The following is a 22,582-nucleotide window of genomic DNA, read 5'->3' as shown; positions in this document are numbered from 1 at the left end:
TGTCTTAAGTAATAATTGACATCAACATTTGCCTTAAAGTTTCATATGTGAAAATACTCTACTACTATACTAAAGTAGCTACCACTTACTAAAGTAGTAATTTAACTTCATACAGACAAAAGAATATATAAAAACTAAGGAATGTGTTTGAGATAAAAAGGAAAATTTGAAGAATAAAATGAATTTTGGCTAGTGTGGTTTTGTATATGTTAAGCAAATTGGTATGTCTGTGTAAGTAAAGTAAATGAATTACATTGATTTTGACTTTTAGATTATGTATATTATTACTTTTAGATTAGTGTAGGTTTGGATTATGAAATTTGAATAATTTCTGTGTGTTCTTTGCCTACTTGGCACATTTTTCTATTTGCATAGATTTTTATGGTGTACAAATTAGTGCTCAGAAAATTTTAAGACAGTGAGATTTCAAGCAATAGCACATTTATTTCCTGATATTCTTTATTTGGATCTTGGGTTTTAGCCGGTTTGTGCCACCACAGACAAGCTCTGGGAACAGATTTATGCCACAACAAAATAGCCCAGTGCCTAGTCCATATGCCCCACAAAGCCCTGCAGGATACATGCCATATTCCCATCCTTCAAGTTATACAACACATCCACAGATGCAGCAAGGTAAGAAAGTTGTTTGTTATTTATGAGGAATGCCTAATTATATTTCCAAATAAATTATCTTTTTATATAATTTTTATATATAAACTAAAATTACTGTACTGACTATACTTGTCAATAAGCTTTTTTAAGGATATGGTTTAAATGATTAAACGCACTTATTCAGAAATTTATCATTTAGGAGGTGAAAGGAACAGTACGATTTTGGCTCTTTGGGCTTAGTTGTTATATAGTATTTAGTTATGCAATTAAAAAGAACTTTTCTATTACTTTTTGATAGAGGGCTCATGCACTCGCCAGAGAGAGGAGTAAGCACTCCTGTGGGGCATAGTCATGCCACAATCTCTTCTCCATCTCTTCCTCCTGTTGCAGAATTTTGAGTATGCATGCATACACATCCTGCATGCTTCTCAAGCCATCAGGTCTTAGACTTGGAACTGTGCAGTTGGCAGTTTGGAATCTTGCTGCCTTAACCACTAGGCAACAGAGCCAGCCCAAAATGCTTTTTTTATATTAAGCTTTCTTCTTAAGATAGCGCTATGACAAATAATAATTACATTTTAATTTGGTAAAGTGTATACTGTGAAGCTTTCTCTCTACAAGTGGATATAGTAGAGTAGAGGAAATTTGATAATCTTAGATGCAAATTTTTCTGAGATTAGGAAGATACAAATTTTCAATTGATAATGAAGTCTTATATATAATGTTGATATTATGATGTCTTTGATGGTTATGTGACATTGACATACATTCCATGACTACTAAATAATTGGTTATCAGTGTAAATTTATTTGTACTTTTAAAGAGATTTTTAAAGCAGAAAAATGCAAAAGATAATAAACGTCTGTGTTTTATCTTCCATAATTAGTAGCAAATTTTAAACATTTACTGTCAATCATTAGTTTCCCATATGTATATTCTTATTTTCTTATTACGCATGGAGTTAGAACTTCATTTATAAACTTTTTATTTGGTTGAGACCATTTTACACTCTAACTCAAGGAGAAACTGGCATTCAAATCACACATTTGGAATAGACAATTCTAAAATTTAATTTAGTGTGATTGCTTGTGAGTGTATAGATTCTTCTTTTTTGTAAAAATATTAGTGTAATATTGGTATGCTATGTGCACACAAAAGTATAGGAAAAGTTTAAATGTAATTTATCAGCAGAAAAATGTCAAAAGAGCACATTTGTTTCTATTTAAATGTCTATCTATACATGAGTGTGTAGGAAAAAACATACATTTTTTACTCTAAATATTGGTATTTCTTTTTATTAGCAAAATAAACTCAGCTTTTTCAGAATAATAAATTGAAGTCACAAAATCAAAGAGAAATATAACTTGAGCTTTGTTTAGTAATGAGTCACTTCTTAGAAATTCTCAGATATTTGATAAACTTACTCAAGGATTAGCCTTGCCCAGATACTAAAGTTATTCCAAGTTAATTTGTGTGTGTGTGTGTGTGTGTGTGTGTGTGTGTGTAGCAAGGAACACATGAATAGTCAATTGAATAAGAAAAAAATCCAGAGGGTCAGCCCCATAGCTCAGTGGTTAAGGAATCTAGATCCTACATACTGACTACTATTCAGGTCTAGGTCCTAGCTGCTAGAGAAACACCCCAGGCACGTGTGTGTGTGTGTGTGTGTGTGTGTGTGTGTGTGTGTGTGTTCTCAGAATCCTGACAGGAATGAGGAATGAAGGAAGGATTGAGGCATTACCACTTTCCCTTGGTCAGGGGTTTTCTCTCTTTCTCTCTCTGCCCCCCCCCCCATCCCCGTGCATGTGACCTCCGGCAAAAGAAAAGAATCCAGAAATAAATTAATTTTAAGTATAAGAAAAGCAACATTTAAAACATTTTTCCAACTTTTTGTTTATAATTTCTTTCTTACACTTAATTGTACATCTTTGTGGAATGTAATAAGGTTTTGCAAAGCATGTGTGGAGTATATGATATTCAAATCAAGGATTTTACCATCATCATCTTCAACAAAGACCATTACACTGTAAAACATATAGCCATGCAGAAACATTGAAAGAATATCCCAACTAACCCCTTCACCTAGTCATCACAACACTTTGCCATAAATACAAATGGAAGCTTGAGTCATATAGCTTTATATGTTAATGGGGGAAGGATGAATTTTCAAATTAATTGTGCTGAAATAATTAGTCATCCATATAGAAAAACATAAAATTGGATTTCCATCTCACACTACACTTAAAAAAAAAATAAATTTTATGGGGCCAGCAGGTGGTGTGGTAGTTAAAGTACTGGATCCCACATGATCAACTCATTGATTTGTATCCCAGGCTCAGTGGCTTGAAAATACCCCAGGTGTACGTGCATGTGTGCCCCAAATCCCAAGAGAATGAAGGAGAATGGACTGAGACATGGCCATCCCCCAGGGCATGAATTCTCTCTTCTTCTTTCTTCTTTCTTCTTTCTTCTTTCTTCTTTCTTCTTTCTTCTTTCTTCTTCTTCTCCTTCTTCTCCCCCCCCCCCCCCGTGTGTTTTTCTCTGGGAAGAGTACATACCCTGTGACAAAAATATAAAAAAAAAATAAAGTTTTATGTAGCTTACACACATCAATATGAGAAAGCATAACTGAAACTTATAAGGAAATACAAGAGACTGTCTTTGTGACTTTGTGGTAAAGAAGAAATCTGAATGACCAATTAGCATAAAAAGATGTTTGGCTTCCCTAGTAATCAAAGAAATGTAAATGAAAGTGACAATCAGTGACATTTCTCACACTCAGAATGCTAGAAGTTGTTAGCGAGGATTTAGAGCAATAGGAACTCTGAGGACATAAGTAATTTGGAAAATGATTTAATAATATTCGTTAATATTTGAAAATGGACATACTAGCAGTTTCACCCTTAGGTAATTGGTGCCTTGATCCCTTACACAGTTATCAGTGTCATGTGAAAGAACATATATTGTGGTATTCATCAGAATAGCAAAACTTTTAAGCAATCTTAACTGTCTAGCACATGAAGGATGAAATGAATTTGTGTATAGTATACAATATAATTTATGTAGTTATTTAAAATAGTGTAAAAGTGAGTATCGCCTAGTCATTGGTAGCATAGATAATATGGCACTGTTCTGTGATGATGGAGCTCTGTAGCAGGCCATGGTTTGGATTCTGGGTCAACTTGAAACACAAGGCTAATAAGAATCACAGCTTGACAACTCTGTCCTGGTTGCCTATTATTCCCACCTGCACCTTCTTCTTATGAAAGCATAAACTGGGACCAGCAGTTAGTGTAATGGCTATGTCAGTGAAGTCCCATGTAGTTGATTGCAGTTCATGTCCCAGACCCGGTGGCTTAAACTCATGCTGGGCACGTGTGAGTGCATGCCCAAGATCCCAAGAGTAGAATGGAGGAGAAGGGATTGCAGCGTGGCCATCCCCCTGGGGGGTGATTTCTCACTTTCTGTCTCTGTCTGTCTCTGTATTTCTAGCAAACGCCTGCGCCCTATAGCAAAAACCTCTCCAAAAAAAAGCATAATCTTAAAAACTACATATATAAAAATGTATATATTTTAATTTAATTTTGATTAAGAAGATAAATTATAGAAGGATATATACTTGTGAAGGAATTTCAGGAAGTTTGTGAAAAATGAAATCGAAGTACAAATTTATTAATGGGGCAAAAAATTTTGAAATCTATCCATAGTTTTTTTTATAATATATAGTATACATTTTCCATGAACTGTTTGAAGACTCCCTTGTATTATCTACCGAATATATAGTTATAATGTGTAGAACGGTGATATGTACTATTTAGGCATAGATTCATTTATAGCAAAGGTATAAAGATTTTTATAGGTAAAATGAATTCTAAAGTCAAAATAGTAGTTACATCTAGGGAATAAGAGGAAGAAGATAAAGAGGAATACACAGATAGTGGAGCACTTCAATCATATCTAATATTTTACTTCTTTTCAGAAATAAATTGAAATGACATCTTGCACAGTATTAAAATTTGATCAGACTGGCTAAAGAATAAATATTCATTATATTATTCTATCTATTTTCTGTATTCTTAAACAATTTTTTATTTCCTTAAGAATTGTAACAGCTTATTTTTATAAAACTTTTTTTTTTTTTTTTTTTTTTAATTCCAGCATCAGTATCAAGTCCCATTGTTGCAGGTGGTTTGAGAAATATACATGATAACAAAGTTTCTGGTCCGTTGTCTGGCAATTCAGCTAATCATCATGCTGATAATCCTAGACATGGCTCAAGTGATGACTACCTACACATGGTGCACAGGCTAAGTAGTGACGTATGTAATGTATTAGTATAATTAAGGTAATAAAATAGTTCTGATATTTGTCACATAACTAGTATTTTCATTCACAATTTAAAAGATATTTATCGTATATGAGGGACTATACTAGATACCAAGAATCTAGCTATAAGGAACATGATTCCTGTACCCACAAGGCTAAATCTACTGCAGGATTGACGAATTGTAGCTAGTGACTGATCCATAAAGTAAAAATGACTTTTTATATTTCTAAAGAGTTATTTAAAAAGAAAAACTCATAATCCTCAAGAAAGAACAGTATGTGACAGATTATAAGTGGCCCACAAAGCCTAAAATATTTACTGTCTGTCCCTTTACAGAAAAAGTTTGCTGGCTTCTGGCCTAGAGGTTTAGGTTCTTAATGAGACATAATTTCAGTTTTAAGTCAATACTGTTCACATCAAATTGGTCTCTTAAATAATGAACCTTTATTTATTAGTACTTGGTTCTTTTTTCCCCTCTAATACATGTACAAGGGTGTTTTTTTCCCTGAAATTTAATATTGTTTTGATATTAAAATATTTCACATACTAGATATTTGTTTTGTTATTGATTTGGTTACATTTTTATGTAAGCTGCATGTATCTAAGGATAACAGAGATAATAGTAGACTCTGCCCTGAAGATGTTTACAGCCTAGTAGTGTGTTCACAGCTCCTTTTGTAGAAAATAGCAGCCAAAAATGGAGCATATTAGTAATACCAATTTTTTTATTCATTGCCATGCTTAGGCTGTTGATTCTTTTGGATACAGTTTCAATCCTTCTAAGATATACCAAGAAGAAAACAGGAAAGTGCAGAAGAATTATGCTTTTGAATTCCAACACTTTACCTGTCAGTAATTTATGTCTTTTATTGGTTCTCTTTAAGATTTCTATAAAACCTCTCCTGCTATTCAGGATATAAACTTTATACTTTATTCTTAGGATGGAGATTCTTCAACAATGAGGAATGCAGCTTTTCCCTTGAGGTCCCCACAGCCAGTTTGCTCCCCTGCTGGAAGTGATGGAACTCCTAAAGGTATTATTATAACTGAAATTTCCTTCACAATTTTTCGTATTCAAATTGAGTAAAGGCTTAAATTTCCTTAAGCAGGTAACAGAAGTTATTCTCTGTTGTTTTTTATTGTAGAAAAAAAAAATCTGAATGTAGGCCTAGATCAGGTAATTTAAATCTGTCTGTCCCTCTTCCTAGATTGATTCATTCATCTCCTATTTTATTTAAATCCCAGTAAACTATCAATAATTTTCTGAGATAACCAGTGTTGTGTTCATTGATACATCCTATGATGTTTTCAAACCACAGCTCTTTCCTTTTCTTTTTTCTGAGAGAGAGATTTTTGCTCTAGGGTGTTGGCACTTGCCAGAGAGCCAGACAAAAAGTGAGAGATCACCCCCCAGGGGGACAGCCACCCCATAGTCCCTTCTCTATTCTCTTCTCAGGATTTTGGGCACGCACGCAAACATGCACGCACGCCCTGCCTGAGTTTTAAGCTGCTGGTTTCAGACTAGAGTGAGTCCAGCACCTTGACCGCTATGCCACCTACTGGCCCCAAACCACAGTCTTAACCTCTCTTAAATATTTGAAATTTTTGATTAGTCTCTCTCCCACCCCTCTTCTGGGAAAACTTGTTTCAGCTTGAACACATCTGCTGCCCCCACTTCCCCACCAGAAACTTATTTCTTCTTGAACTCTTCTATTTTCCTCTACTTCTTTTATTGATATACACACATATGTATGTATGCGTGTGTGTATGTATGTATGTATTTATACATATGTGTGTGTGTTTCTTCACTACTTTTTCTTAATTTCATTTCTCAAGATTTCTGTGATTAGATTTTTATTTTCAACTCAAGTTTTTTTTCCTTATTTTTAGTAACACCGTTGAACAAGATTCCTAAATCAACCTTTAGCTCCAATCTTATCTCACAAGTTGTAATTTTTCATTTCCATAAAAATGTTTCTTCCTACTTACCTGATATTTCAAACTTACGCTAAGAATCATTCTCACTGTTCTTTGTCCCATTGTCATATCTTTCATATCTCCTTTCATATTGGCTTATTAAAATCCCCAGGTCCAACAGATGGCATAGCAGTTACATTGTTGACTCTCCCACATGGCCAACTGCAGTTCAAGTCCCAGAGCCAGGGGCTTGAAAACTGTGCTGGGTGTGTGTGCATATGAGCCCAAGATCCCGGAAGGAGAATGGAAGAGAAGGGGTTATGACGTGGCCATCCCCCCCGGGGAGTGATTTCTTACTTTCCCTCTTACTATCTTTGCCTCTGGTCTCTCCAGTGAGCACATGCACCCTAAGGCAAAAACCTCTTAAAAAAAAACTTATCTAGGGGTCTAGCAGGTGGCGTGGTGGTTAAGGCTTTCTATTCCTACATGGCCTACCACAGTTCAAGTCCCAGACCTAGCAGCTTGAATATCATACCAGGCACACGTGCCCAAAATCCCAAGAGAATGGAGGAAAAGGGAGTGCAGTGTGACCATCCTCCCTGGGAGTTGATTTCTCACTTTCACTCTCTCTGTCTCTTGCTGGCCAGCATACAGGCCCAGTGGCCAAAAAAAGTAAGAAAAAAAATTCTAAGACTAGCCGTTAACCAATTGCTTAATGTTCAGGGAAGCTGGCTGCCACATGGCCAAGTCTAGTTCTAATTACAGCCCCAGCAACTTAAAAAATACACCTGATGCATGTGCATGTATGCCTCAAATCCTGACAGGATGAGAAATGAAGGACTGGGTTGCCTGTGGCTATGTCCCATTGAGGGGTGTTTGCATGCTTGCTCTCTTTCTCTGGTGAGCACACATACCCTTTAACGATGAAAAAAAAATGCTTTCTTTTCTTCCAGATCTAAGTTAAGTGAATTTTTTTATGGACAGTCCCATTAATTAATGGTTTTTGGTTTTTGTTTGTTTTTTTGGTAAAAACTTATACTATCTCAGGGGTCCAGCAGGTGGCATAGTGATTTAAGATGCTAGACTCCCACATAGTTGACCATGGTTCGAGTCCTGAACTCAGTGGCTTAAAACTCAGGCTGGCTGTATGTACTTGCATGCCCAAAATCCCAAGAGGAAAATGGAGAAGAAGGGATTGTGGTGTGGCCATCCCCCCAGGGAGTGATTTCTCACTTTCTGTCTGTCTCTCTAGTGAATTCATGTACCCTGTAGCAAAAATTTCTCTTAAAAAAAATAATTTATACTATCTCATGGACAGAATTTTATTTCATTTATCTTTGAATTCCCAAAGAAGCTTGTATGGTCTTCTGTGTATAACAGATTTACAGGATTATGAATTTAAGTCTAGAGTTGAACTGTATCTTAAATATTAAGTACTTAAAATTGCAGATTGCTTACAGGATCAGCAGGTGGTGTGGCGATTAAGGCTCTGGATCCCACATAGCTGACTCTGTGGTTTGAATCCTGGACCCAGCAACTTGAAAATCATCATACCGGGCACTTGTGCACAAAATCCTCAGAGCAGATTAGAGAAGGAATTGTGCTGTAGCCATCTCTCTGGCTGATGATTTGTCACTTTCCTTCTCTCCCTGTTTCTGTGTCTCTCTCTGGCAAGCATATGCATCCTATGGCAAAAATCTTAAAAAATAAATAAATAAATAAATAAAAACCTTAAAATTAATTGCAACAAAGCTGATAGTATAGTTTCTCAACCCGTGAGAGTTTCTAATAATAACCATCTAAAACACGCAATGGTCTGCTTTAAATGGTAAAGCTATTTTTTCATAGATTGTGTTCACACATACTGCGTGAGGTGGAGTGTGAACTTTGATGAGCCATTGTAACACTATAACTCTGTGAACTCTTAGGGATAAAAATCCAGCTTCTAAAAAAGAACAACTATTTTCTTTATTCTTTTCTTTCTTTCTTTCTTTTTTTTTTTTTTTTTTTGAGAGTTTTATACTATAGGGTATGTGCACTTGCCAGAAAGCGAGAAATCACTTCCCAGGGGGGGATGGCCACGCCACAATTCCTTCTCCTCGATTCTCCTCTCGGGATCTTGGGCACGCACAAGTGCCCGGCGTGAGTTTCAAGCCACCAGGTCCAGGACTTGAGCTGCAGTCAACTACGTGAGAGTCCAGCTACATAGCCATTATACCAACTGCTGGTCCCGAGAACAACTTTCAGAGTAACCTTTATAGGTATGTTAGTCATCAAAATTGGGGACATATTCCACAATTACTGTTAGGGTGAGACACTATTTAGATTGTTGGGGAGGGGTAATGAGTGGATGTCTAGATAACCAGATTCTTTTTCTTGTGACTCTAGTAATTGGATAGATGGAGGGATGGATAGATGGGGAAGGGTGAGGGAAGGAAAGATAGAGGAGGGGAGGGGAAAGAGGGAGGGTGGAAGGAAAGACGTTAGTTTTAGATATAAATAAAAAAGTTTCAGGACCAGCAGTTGGCGTAATGGCTATGTCGCTGAACTCCCATGTAGTTGACCGCAGTTCGAGTCCTGGACATGTTGGCTTAAATTCAAGCTGGGCATGAGTGCGTGTGTGCCCAAGATTCCAAGAAGAAAGTGGAGGAGAAGGGATTGTGGCATGACCATCCCCCCTGGGGGATGATTTCTCACTTTCTGTCTCTCTTCTCTGTCTTTCTGGCATGCACCCTATAGGAAAAAACCTGTCCATAAAAATTTTTTTAAAGTTTCATATAGTCTCATGTACACATTATTAATAAGAAGCCTGAACTTCTTTTCATGAAGTTGTTTTCCAACTAGTTTTGAAGAGTGAGTGCATCATCAGTCTCATTTGATTTTTACATGGTATACTAGAATTGAAGTTTGTTCTAACATATATATACAATTTGCCACCAAAATGTTAACTAGGAAGGCAATTGATCTTTTACAATTCAGGCTTGGGCAAATCTCATTTTAAAACTTTCAGGTTTACTAGCTATATAACCTTGGGCAAATTTCTGTTCCTGCACAATGCTGATGATAATAGTCAAGAATGTTATAAATAATAAGTCATAGGTATGTAAAGCACCTTGCCCAGCTCTGATAAAAAATAATTGGTCTAAAAATATTAGCTTTGTTTCATGTTAATAGCTCATGTAATGTCAGTCTGAAGAAAAACTCTATTGATTTAACTTTATATACTCTATATTTTAACATTTATAGTAAATTACTCCAACTGCATCTTTGTCACACTTTATTCAATAGCTATATTCTCTTAAAAATTATATTTTTAAGGCCATCCCATGGCCTGGTAGTTAAGATTGAGTCCCAGACTAAGTTGCTTGAACAAAACATGCTGGGTCATGTGCCCAAAATCCTCAAAAGAGAGAGAAATGGAGCAGAAAGGATTGCAGCAGTGAGGGAGGGAGGGTACTTTCTCACTTTCCCTCTTCCTCTGTCTGTGGTGAGTGCATGCACTCTCTGGCAAATTTAAAGAAAAAAAAAGTTACTTAAAATATATTGACATTGCTAGTTGAAGTTCAGATTTATATATCATAGAAAAAAAATATATGCATGCAGGCTTAATTTAAGGCAGGTTTAAATTTACATTCTTTCCACAAAGCACTTTCATCTTCACTGATTTTTAAAATTTATTTAATTTCATGTGTTGTCATTATTTTCTAATTTGCTACAGGGCACACGTGTTCATGAGAGACAGAGAGAGAGAGGGAGAGAAAGCAAGCTGCCAAATTCAGGACTCATACTGTGGTCAGTCATATGAGAGTCCAGCACCTTAATCACTAGGCCACCTGCTGGCCCTCTCACTGATTTTTATAGTTTCCTACAGATTTTCAAATACTGGGTTTTCAGGAAAGCCATGACACATTTGTGAATAGAAAAACAGAATAATATGTCATGACTTTCCCGATGACCTAATACTTATTAGTAGTCTGATGACAAGAAACACATTATTTAGATAAAATTTTTTATTTTAATTTTTGAAGCATATCAGTTCTCTTTATCTTTAACTAGCATATTGCTAATTAGAATTTTTCCATTTCATTGGCCTTTTAAAAGAAAGTTTGTTTACTTATTTTTTGAGTGAGCAAGAGTGAGACTAAGAGAGAGCATCCCAACCAAGTCATGACTTGTGATCCACTGCCAGCCCTAGATCATGGGCACACACAGGCCTGGTATACTCAGGGAGGTCTCCAGATGGGAATCCAGAATCTTCCCTTGTTGGTCAGCCTCCTACATCATCATATTTTACCATTGTGCCACCATCCAGCTACCTAATTGACTCATTTTAAATATCCTGTATCATACAACAGTGGTTAATTCAATGGAATCTGGGCTTAAGATATTTTGATCGAATTTTGAAATTTGATATTCTTGTATATTCTTTTTTTTTTTCTTTTGAAGAATCATTTAACTAACTTCCTTTCTTCCTTCTTCTTTCCTTCTTTCTTTCCTTCCTCCCTTTTAATTTGACCAGAGAGGAGGAGCAGAGTGAGAGAGTGAGAGAGAGAAAGAGAAAGTGAGAATGCAAGCTGCCAGGTCTGGTAATCAAACTGCAGTCGGCCATGTGAGAGTCCAGCACCCTTGACCACCATGTCACCTGACAACCCATGTTCTTGTATATTTTTCTAATAAAGGACAATTAGCAAGCTGAAGAAAGTGTGTGAATGATGATAAGTGGAGAGAGAAAGAGAAGACCATGTAAAATTATGTCATTACTTCACCATCAGGTTTTGAAGTGAAAACTCCAGTAACTGAATTTCCCAGTTTTTTTCTTATTGTACCAGTAATATATCTGTGAATGTCATCTGTAGGATTAACTTGTTATTTCTGTGTAATTGGACAAAATCTCATTTATTTTTAACTTCAGATATTAGGATATCAGTTTTCCTATAATCAGTAGAATAATAGATAGAGATGATCATATCCAAAATATTTGTATTGTATCATCTTTAGAAATAATGAACTCTTTTCCCCTTTAAAGCTAAGTATTAGTACTTTATAAGCAAAAAGACAGAAACAGTTTTGCTCTGGGACACAGAATATTTATACTTTGATTCAAACTACATCATCTACCAGTAAACTAAAGAATTGAGATGTCCTTAGTCTTTCTCTTCATCTTTTGTAAACAAGTGGCTTGGGTTAGATAATTTGTTTTTACCATGCTGTACTGTCACTTATTTAATATTTGTATCAGACTGTAGAAAAATGTGAAACCAGCACAACTGTTCATATATACTGAATTGTTTTTCTAGGATCAAGACCACCTTTAATTCTACAATCTCAACCTCTACCTTGTTCATCACCCCGAGATGTTCCACCAGACATCTTGCTAGATTCTCCAGAAAGAAAACAAAAGAAGCAAAAGAAAATGAAATTAGGCAAGGATGAAAAAGACCAGAGTGAGAAAGCTGCAATGTATGATATAATTAGCTCTCCATCCAAGGACTCTACTAAACTTACATTAAGACTTTCTCGTGTAAGGTCTTCAGACATGGACCAGCAAGAGGATATGCTTTCTGGTATGGAAAATAGCAATGTTTCAGAAAATGATATTCCTTTTAATGTGCAGTACCCGGGACAGACTTCAAAAACACCCATTACTCCGCAGGATGTAAACCGCCCACTAAATGCTGCTCAATGTTTGTCGCAGCAAGAACAAACAGCATTCCTTCCAGCAAATCAAGTGCCTGTTTTACAACAGAACACTTCAGTTGCTACAAAACAACCCCAGACTTCTGTGGTACAGAATCAGCAACAGATATCACAACAGGGACCTATATATGATGAAGTGGAATTGGATGCATTGGCTGAAATTGAGCGAATAGAAAGAGAATCAGCTATTGAAAGGGAGCGCTTTTCAAAAGAAGTTCAAGATAAAGGTAAAATAATCTCATTATTACCATCTGGGCATATATGTAATTGCAGTGTCAAAAATTTTTAAGCTACTCTTTTTTTTTTTACCTGTAGCAACTATGTGAGATTTGGTAATTCTCTCCTATAGGTCTGTTCCCTATTACATACCCTGATTTCACTTCTTTTTTGCCTTTTAAAAATGAACATTAACATTTTTATATCATACGCGTTTTCCACAAGTTATGTTCATATATTTGTGCATCTTCAACTTTTTCTACCAAAGAAAGGTTAACTGCTATAGAATTTTTTTAAGCTGGTAATATTTTTAAAGTTTATGTGTGTGCTCATTAGACAGTTAGATATTACACTTGGTTTATATTCCTACTATCTTAATACTATAATTTTTTTTAAGTAAGTAAATTATGGAAAGAGTTTTAAGTTTGTATAAAATAGCAAACCTTAAGGACCTAGGTTCTTTCAATGATGATTATAATTACTTATTTTCTTTTATAGAAGTATATTAGGATGGAGTTTCACGACATACTTGTTCTATGAGTATATAGGCTTTCTTCGTGATTTATAACTAAATTATAATTAAATAACAGCAAAACTCTAGTGAGTTCTTGGTTATTTGGTGCACCACATTTACATTTGCTTGAACATTTTAAGAAAGACTGATTCATCAATGATTAAAATTAGTAATATAATTAATGGCCTTTTTTGAAAGAGATGTTTGGCATAGGGGGTGTGCACTTGCCGGAGAAACAGAGAGACAGAAAGTGAGAAATCATCCCCAAGGAGGGTTGGCCATGCCACATCCCTTCTCCATTCTCTTGGGATTTGGGGCACGTATGCACACACACCTGGTGTGAGTTTTAAGCCACCAGGTCCAGGCCTTGAATAATGGTTGACTACATGGGAGTCCAATGATGTAACCATTACACCACCTGCTGGTCATTAATTTATGAATTGTATGTCTTTGCAAATACATGTGCCCATTTCCCAAATGAAACCTTGCTTTATGATTTAATCTTAAGACTAAAATATTATAGGTTTATTTGTAACTCTTACATTTTATTTCTTGGTAATTGTAAAACAAAACTTCTTGATGTTGAGTAAAATCTGGTTTATTATGATGGCTTTTTTTAATATTATAGAAAAAAATGGCCAGTATTTGGTCACAGTATTTGCAAAAATGTATAAATCAAAATGGGTGCAAGTCATGGAAACAACCCAAATGCCCACGAACTGATGAATGTTTAGAAAAACTGTGGCACATATACTCAATGGAATACTATTCATCCATAAAAGAAAAACAACAAAACCCTGGCTTTTGACAGGAAGTGGATGAATCTGGAAGACTTACTGCCAAGTGAAACAAGCCATGCTATGAAGGAGAGGCATTGTATGTCCCCACTTAATATATACCAAGTGGCTGCACTCTATGATTGAAACTAATTATCTAAAGGATATAGAAATGCAGTATATAGATGTAAATACCAGATACAGTGTGTGTGAAAGAGGAGGGTCTGAGGAAGTACATTTGGGGGAGGGACAGGGAGGCAAAGCATCAATGGCACAAAGAGGTGTGGTATTATCTGTTGAAAATGTTTCGTAGTTTTATCAACAGTACTAGGGAGAAATGTTCACCTATTGAAATGTCCATTTTGTAAGACAAATAATAATGTGATTGAATGCATGGAAGAAAATGAAATGGAAAAAATTTTTTTAAATAAAAGGAAAAAAAATCCATCTAGTCCTAGTCCCTGGGTCTTGTGACTATGACCTTATCTGGAGACAGAATCTATGCAGGTATAATTAACTTGTGATCTCATAAAAGATCATCCCTATCTAGGATGGGTCCTAAATTCAATCACTGGTGTCCTTACAGAAGAAAAGACGGGGAAGGCCCCGTAAAGGGGTGGGGGGTGGAGATCAGTGATGAGTCTGCAAACCAAGAACATCAAGTCTTGACAGCTGTTAATGAGCTAACAGAGCAGCAGGGAACAGATTGTTCCTCAGAGCCTCCAAGAAGGAAGCATCACTTTAACACTTTGAGTTACCCTCTGACTCCAGAGTTGTAAGAGAACAAATTTCTATTGTCTTAAGTCACCCGTTGGTGGTGATTTGTGATGGCAGCCTTAGGAAATTAACACAACTACCATCACTCCATTAAACCTCAAATCACCACTGACTTCACCAACCTGAAGACCCTGGTAGGCTCCTCTGTAATGGCCGGCAAGAAGCCTGTGAGGATTCAACCTGCCCACTAGTCAGGAGAACAATGGACTTACTGCGTGCACAGGATGATGCGCACTGCCTCAAATCCCGCTACACACAGCCAGCTGGATCCTCTTCAGTGGAGCACCAGGAATACAGACATCCCTCCCCAGAACGGGTATTTCATGGATGAAAAAGTTGGTAAAAGTTTTCACTAAACACTAAATTGTTTGACAAGCCTCCGAGAAGTGTGTTTAAGAGTTCTGCTTCATTTTTTTTTGTTATGCACCCTGTAGCAAAGTTAAAAAGAAAGAAAAGAGGTTGCCAGAAGTCTTTATTGGCTAAAGAACGGATGTGTGTTTTGATTTTAACTAGTAAATCTTTGACATTAAAGTTGAAATTAAGTATTGCTTGTTCCTTTGCTCTGGTTTACAGTGTGGGGGCCAGTGATAAATAGCTTTATGTTATCGGTTCCAAAGTGTATTTCCTTCTCATATATATAAGTATATGCATGTTAGGTGAAGAAAGCAACATTACTCAGCTTCTTTTGGTACTATTAACCTACCCACAAACCCTAAATCCTACAACAGTTATTCAAGAGACATGCAAAATTGTGACTGCCTAACTAAGAACTGTCAGTTGCCTTGAGAACTGAGTTTTTGCATGGCATTTAATATGTGTTGTAGAAAATTGTGTTCTTAAAAAGAATGTGATTTTTAAAATGATTTTTAGTAGTAGTAGTTAGGAAGAAAAACAGAAAATGGTGGATTTTTAAAATTTTCCTAAACTTAGATTATATCATACTTGTTGAAGCGAAAGTTTTTTACTTTTAAAGTGGAATGAAAGTAAGGATAGTAGTATATAAGTCTCATTGCAGATTAGCAAATTTATTTTGGGGGGGAACAAAATAAACAAATCAGCATATTGTTTTTGTAGAAATTTTGTATATTTTAGTTTCAATTATCTAAACAGGTTTCTCTGTAATCTGTGATAGTGTATCTATAACAAAAATAATTGAAGAATTGAACAAGGAAATTGACTGGATAGTTATCTGGTGCTATAAAGATTAAAGTAGATTTTGCTGGTTTCCTATTATTGTTTTCATTTCTAACTTGTTTTTATGAAAGCCATGTTCCTCTTATTACATGGACTTATTTTAAAACTTTTGGAATTTAGGTGCCACCTAGCCCCTCTGATTTGAACCTTGTCATTTTGCATTTGTTCATTTTCTGCATTGTGTGATGAGATAGCATTTTGTATACAAGAAGTTATCTTGAAGTTTTGGAAAGATTACAGGTGTTTTTATTCTGAGGTTATAGGTGAAGTCACAAAAAGTGAAGTTTATTCTGAAGTTGTGGTTTCATAGTCATCCCTTGAGAGAGAAAATGCTTCCTTGAAGTTAACTCATCACTAGTTACCATTATTTTTACTTTTTAGAACTAAATTTTAAAATTGAGATTTAATGTATTTAAGATTTCGCACTGAAAACTTTTACCACTACTGTACTAAGGTAATAACATTTAAACAAGACTACTTGTCTGGTCTATGTGGTTTTACTGAGACTTCTGCTCTAGATCTGAGTCTTATGACAGAAGTATAAGCTTCGGTAACTAGACATTCAAAAAACTATCTTATAAGTAAGATCAGAAAGTTCAAAAACATATTTTACAGTTGTAGAATTTGAGGAAAGGCATAGAGTAGTCTTAAATATTTAACCCAAGGCTGTGTAGACTCCAATATAACCCTGTTCCGCACATAGAAGACACTTTTCTGACTGCTAGGTATGTACAACGCTTTGGCCTGTTCTCCTTTGTTTGGATAATTGTATAAATACACTGATAGGGTAACTCTATAACCTAATACTACGTAATATTCTGAAGGAGACTTTTTCTCTATCTTTTTGCTCATACTTTTAACATCCGTAATTATATAAATTAGTTTTAAAAGGCTTTTCATCTTGTTCCTGGAATGTTCTGTCATATTAACACATTAATATTTCCCTCATGTTCTGAAATCCTTGCTTTCTGTTTTCAGTCAGGGAGTTCCTTTGTTCTTTTTGCCTATTCCTTTCCCAAGGTACACTTTCCATGTTAGCAAGTAGGAGGAATGCCCTTGCTTCAGTATTTTTTTTTTTATAATGTTACAATATTCTTGCACTGTAACCATTATATGATGTAAATTATTAGGTCATTTGGAAAGTCATGCCATATTTTTCTAGGCAAAAATGTGTCATGATTTGCCTGATGACCCAATATTACCCCCTTTCATTTAGACTAAGAGACTGATATTTTGCACTGGAATAGGACAATTAAGCCATTCAGTCTATACTGTGGTTTAGGGGTAGGAAGTTTTCATAATTGGCTGCTGTGTATACAATTATTACACTTTCTGCTTTAAGTGTTTTGGATTATTACTTGTAGATTTAAGTAGGTGATGTAGTTTATTTCTTATAAACATAACTAAGTTAAGAATTTCTGTAAGTACTAGATCTTATTTTTAAAATAACATTTGCATGATAGTTGTTGGTTTTAAAATTGTGATATCCTTTTGTATATATTTTCTTTAAGAATACATGCATTCTGATAGATTAATCTTATGGTTGCCAGTGCTAAAGAGAGCTTAAAGATAATCAGTGTCTCAGATACTAAAATTATTCTTCATAGAGTTGACTTTTCATCATTAGGTAAAGGTTATGATATAATGAAGACTGATAACAAAAGTAGATAGACAAAAGTGACTGATTCAGAAACACTCTATAGGAGTAAAGTCATAGTAGAACTAAATCAGACCAAGTGAATTATACCATGTTTGCTCTTAACATGTCCAAAAATCCTTATAACAGTAATGGATTTTCCTAATTTTGATTTTACAGAAGAGGAGAAGTACTTTTCAATAGTTAAAATTGAAACTTTGTATTTCACAGTGTTTTATGTATAGTGGGGGAAAAAAATCCCAAGCTCTTTCTCAGTCTTAATACATTACTTAGTGCAAATGCTTTTGCATGCCTTTTGCCGTAATTATAGGATCCACAGTTTGTGGTAACTAACTTATTTGCCAGATATCCATTTTAATGATAAAGCATAAAATGAACTGAGGTTACTGATCTATACACCCAAGTATTTTGTATTTCTTTAAATACCAACCTCTAAAAGCCACATGAGCCTGTAGTTCCAACCACTATAGAGACTGAGGCAGGAAGATTGCACCATAGCAAGACCCTGTCTAAAAATACACCCCAATGTACATACAGAACAGCCTTTTAAGTTATTTCAGTGTTTTCTGAAGGACAGATTGCTCATATTAATCGAAGAGTGAGCCACAGATTTAAGGGGGTCTTCAGATGCCCAAGATGAGACTTATGTCATTGCAGTTTTTCACTATGCTTAGGTTGCCATTTTAATGATTCACAAAGCACATTTCATCAGAAATATAGAAATATTAGGTTATACTCTATGAATTTCTAGATTCTTTTCATAGAGGTTTAAGGGATATATATAAGGTGATAGCTCATTAGGTTTATGATAACAATTATTCGGTGTGTCCTTTGTCAATGTAGATTATTTTGTATGACAGAACATTTAGAAAGAGGATCCTATAAACATAAATTTAGTATTCTGAGTACTGTTTTCTTAGGTATTGGTGCAAAAGGCTTTACATCAATTCTTACACTGTCAGTTTTAACTAACTAATCCAATGATACTTCGTTATTGTTATGACATAGTGTTGCAGATGGAGTACATGTGATGATAGATTTAACTTCTGGATAATTCCAAATATCTAAAGTAAATTTTAATTATATTTGATTAGGTTTTAAACTAGAATAAACTATTTCTCACTTTTAGGAGAAAACAATGATGTTGTATAAAAGAAGTTTTGCTATTAAACTTTTTTCCCAGAACTTGGTTTTCTGACAGTAAGGGGCCATTTTTTAGATGTTCACTTGACTTTTAACCTTGTGCTACTGTTTTCTTTAAAACATAGTTAAAGGATTCAGCAAACAAATAAAAACAGGTGGAACATCAAGATACTATAATGTAATATTCCCTAGGACTAGCTGAAGATCGGGTTTATAGGAAGTGACCAAGCAACTGCTTGAGTCAGAAGTGAAATAATACACAGAAATATACTACTGTAAAATATATACCTCAACATTTTATTGCAGGGAGAGATTTGTGTTATTGTGTGCGTGTCTTTAAAGTTCAAAAGATTGTTGTATTTCTTTGTGAGGCATATATACAGACTCATAGAACTTAATATTGAAGCATTTGTCTTCAGTGGGAGTTGCTCAAGACAAGATTTATTTTTAAAGTGCTGTATATTTCTGGTTTATACCTATGACATATATTGGGTTGTTGAAAAAGTCATGACATTTTTTTTTCTTTGTTTTCTTGTGCAAAGATGCATCATGACTTTCTGACAACTCAATATGTTACTTTCTAGATTTAAATTTATTTCTAACATGATATACTACTTTTAAACTTTATTTATACTGTTAATACCTTAATTTGAATTTTGGATCGAAAGTTAATGACAGATTATTAAATTATTTATCTTATTCTTTTCATTTACTTTTTTAAAAATGTTTATTTGTTTGTTGTGTTTTTCAAGCTATTGGGTCTGGGACTTGAACTGTGTCTGCCATGTGGAAATCCAGCACCTTAATCACTACACCTCTGCTGCTGGCCCCTACTTTTTTTTTTCCCCAGTGGCATGATTTCTATTTTCTTTCAGGTTCATTCTTTTCTCCACTTACCTTACATGTAGAAACATATTTCCTGTTGGTATGTTGGCACATTTGGGGCTTTTTGTAGTTTTGGATTAAAAGTTAAAATTATTTTAAGTGAGAATATGTGATTTATAAACTGGTTGCCTACTCCTGTATAAAAAATGTGGTTTATCTTAATATATGTGAATGTGAACATGTGTCTGCATTTGATGTATTATAATTTCTATTCATTTTATATTCTTGTTATTTATGTTCTTGAAAAGTATGCTGTTAACAGGACCAGCAGTTAGCGTAATTGCTATGTTGCTGGACTCCCATGTAGTCGACCACGGTTCAAGTTCCGGACCCGGTGGCTTAAATTCATGCCGGGCGCGTATGCATGCATGCCCAAGATCCTGAGAGGAGAAAGGAGGAGAAGGGATTGCGGCGTGGCCATCCCCCCTGGGGGTGATTTCTTGCTTTCTGTCTCTCTGTTTCTATCTCTGTCTGTCTGGCGAGCACATGCGCCCTATAGCAAAAAAAAAAAAAAAAAACCTCTCAAAAAAAAAAGTATGCTGTTAAATTCCTTTTACTATAACCACTAATATTTATTGAGACCTGATTAAGCCTGAATATTTCCTTAAACCTTGGTTTTAGAAGTATTACATCATTCGTGCTTACTAGTTTATGTATTCATGTCTACATTCACATTTACTACATTAAAAAAGTTTTGACTTTAGAAAGGTAGTCCAAATTCATATGGTTTTTAATAAGATAAGAATATTTGTCAATTACTGATATTTAATATTTATCTTTTAATTTCAGATAAGCCTTTGAAAAAAAGAAAACAAGATTCTTACCCACAGGAGGCTGGGGGTGCTACAGGAGGTAATAGACCAGCTTCTCAGGAGACGGGTTCTACGGGAAATGGGTCAAGGCCAGCATTAATGGTTAGCATTGATCTTCATCAGGCAGGAAGAGTGGACTCTCAGGCTTCTATAACTCAGGATTCAGACTCCATAAAAAAGCCTGAAGAAATCAAACAGTGTAATGATGCACCTATTTCTGTTCTTCAGGAAGATATCATTGGAAATCTTAAATCTACACCAGAAAACCATCCTGAGACACCTAAAAAAAAGTCAGACCCAGAGCTTTCAAAGAGTGAAATGAAACAAAATGAAAATAAATTGTCAGATTCTAAACCAAATGAAAACCGATTGGTGGAGACAAAATCAAATGAAAGTAAGGTAGAAACTAAAACTGAGACCCAAACAGAAGAACATAAACCGAATGAGAATAGAAAGACTGAATCCAAGCAAAATGAGAATACCATAATTGAGCTTAAACAGAATGAAAACAGACTGTCGGATACAAAACCAAATGAAAACAAACAAAATAATGGCAAATCAGAAACAACAAAATCAAGACCTGAAACTCCAAAGCAAAAGGGTGAATGCCGGCCCGAAACTCCAAAACAAAAGAGTGATGTGCGTCCTGAAACCCCTAAACAGAAAGGTGATGGACGTCCTGAAACTCCAAAGCAAAAAGGTGAAGGCCGGCCTGAAACCCCAAAGCAAAAAAATGAAGGCCGGCCTGAAACACCAAAACACAAGCATGAAAATAGGAGGGATTCTGGAAAGCCATCAACAGAGAAAAAACCTGAAGTTTCTAAACATAAACAGGATGTTAAATCTGATTCACCTCGGTTAAAATCAGAACGAGCCGAAGCCTTAAAGCAGAGACCTGATGGCCGATCTATTTCTGAGTCACTTAGACGTGACCATGACAGTAGACAAAAATCAGATGACAGGGGTGAATCGGAGCGACATCGGAGCGATCAGTCTAGGGTTCGAAGACCAGAAACATTGAGATCCTCTAGTAGAAACGAACATGGCATTAAATCTGATGGCTCAAAAACTGATAAACTAGAAAGAAAACACAGGCATGAATCAGGGGACTCAAGGGAAAGACCATCTTCTGGGGAACAGAAAACAAGACCTGACAGTCCTCGTGTTAAACAAGGAGATTCTAATAAATCAAGACCTGACAAACCTGGTTTTAAATCACCAAATAGTAAAGATGACAAAAGGACAGAGGGCAACAAGAGTAAAGTAGATGGTAATAAAGCACATCCTGACAATAAGGCAGAATTTCCAAGTTATTTGTTGGGAGGCAGGTCTGGTGCATTGAAAAATTTTGTCATTCCAAAAATCAAGAGGGATAAAGATGGCAATATTACTCAGGAGACAAAGAAAATGGAAACAAAAGGAGAGCAAAAAGACAAAGTAGAAAAAATGGGATTAGTTGAAGATCTAAATAAAGGAGCTAAGCCTGTAGTTGTTCTGCAAAAACTGTCTTTGGATGATGTTCAGAAACTTATTAAGGATAGAGAGGATAAATCAAGAAGTTCCCTTAAACCTATCAAGACTAAACAGTCAAAGTCAAATAAAGGTAAGAAAACTTCTACTGATGTCATTTGTATTATAATCAACTAAAAATTTTAATGCTATTCAGTATTTTTAAATGGAAATTTATAAAAATTATTATTATATAAATATAATACTTATATAAAACAACAGTGATTTGTTTTCAGAAATATAGATAAAAAATTCTTAGTGAACTTTTTTCTCCTACCCTTACTTATGGTAATCATAAATTTTCTTGCTATTTAGTTACACAGAGTTAAGGCTTTTTGCTATTCAGTTATTTCACATATTTCTGCAAGTTGCTTATTAATCAAATGAATGATGTATTAGAATTGATGTATTAACAACTCTCCAAAAATTTATCTTGACTATAGAGGGTATTCTATTCTTTTTTTTTTTCTTTTTTCAACTGCGGTTCATGTCCCGGACCCGGTGGCTTTTTTTTTTTTTTTTTTTTTTTTTCTTTTTTTTTTTTTT

General features: G+C 35.1%; 1 protein-coding gene across 2 annotated transcripts in view; it reads left to right on the top strand.

The window, feature by feature from the left end:
* Positions 1–22,582, top strand: part of NIPBL (NIPBL cohesin loading factor) — a 135,977-nt gene that overhangs the window by 12,253 nt on the left and 101,142 nt on the right. For both annotated transcript variants that reach the window (XM_006156317.3, XM_006156318.3), the window contains exons 5-9: positions 482–633; positions 4,771–4,931; positions 5,880–5,973; positions 12,154–12,780; positions 20,505–22,130. In XM_006156317.3, the coding sequence (XP_006156379.1) occupies positions 482–633; positions 4,771–4,931; positions 5,880–5,973; positions 12,154–12,780; positions 20,505–22,130 (2,660 nt within the window). The remainder of the gene's footprint in view (positions 1–481; positions 634–4,770; positions 4,932–5,879; positions 5,974–12,153; positions 12,781–20,504; positions 22,131–22,582) is intronic.

This window comes from Tupaia chinensis, unplaced genomic scaffold, assembly GCF_000334495.1.
Source record: "Tupaia chinensis unplaced genomic scaffold, TupChi_1.0 Scaffold000489_1, whole genome shotgun sequence".
NCBI classification, from domain to species: domain Eukaryota; kingdom Metazoa; phylum Chordata; class Mammalia; order Scandentia; family Tupaiidae; genus Tupaia; species Tupaia belangeri.
This window is presented reverse-complemented; position numbering and strand designations above follow the sequence as displayed.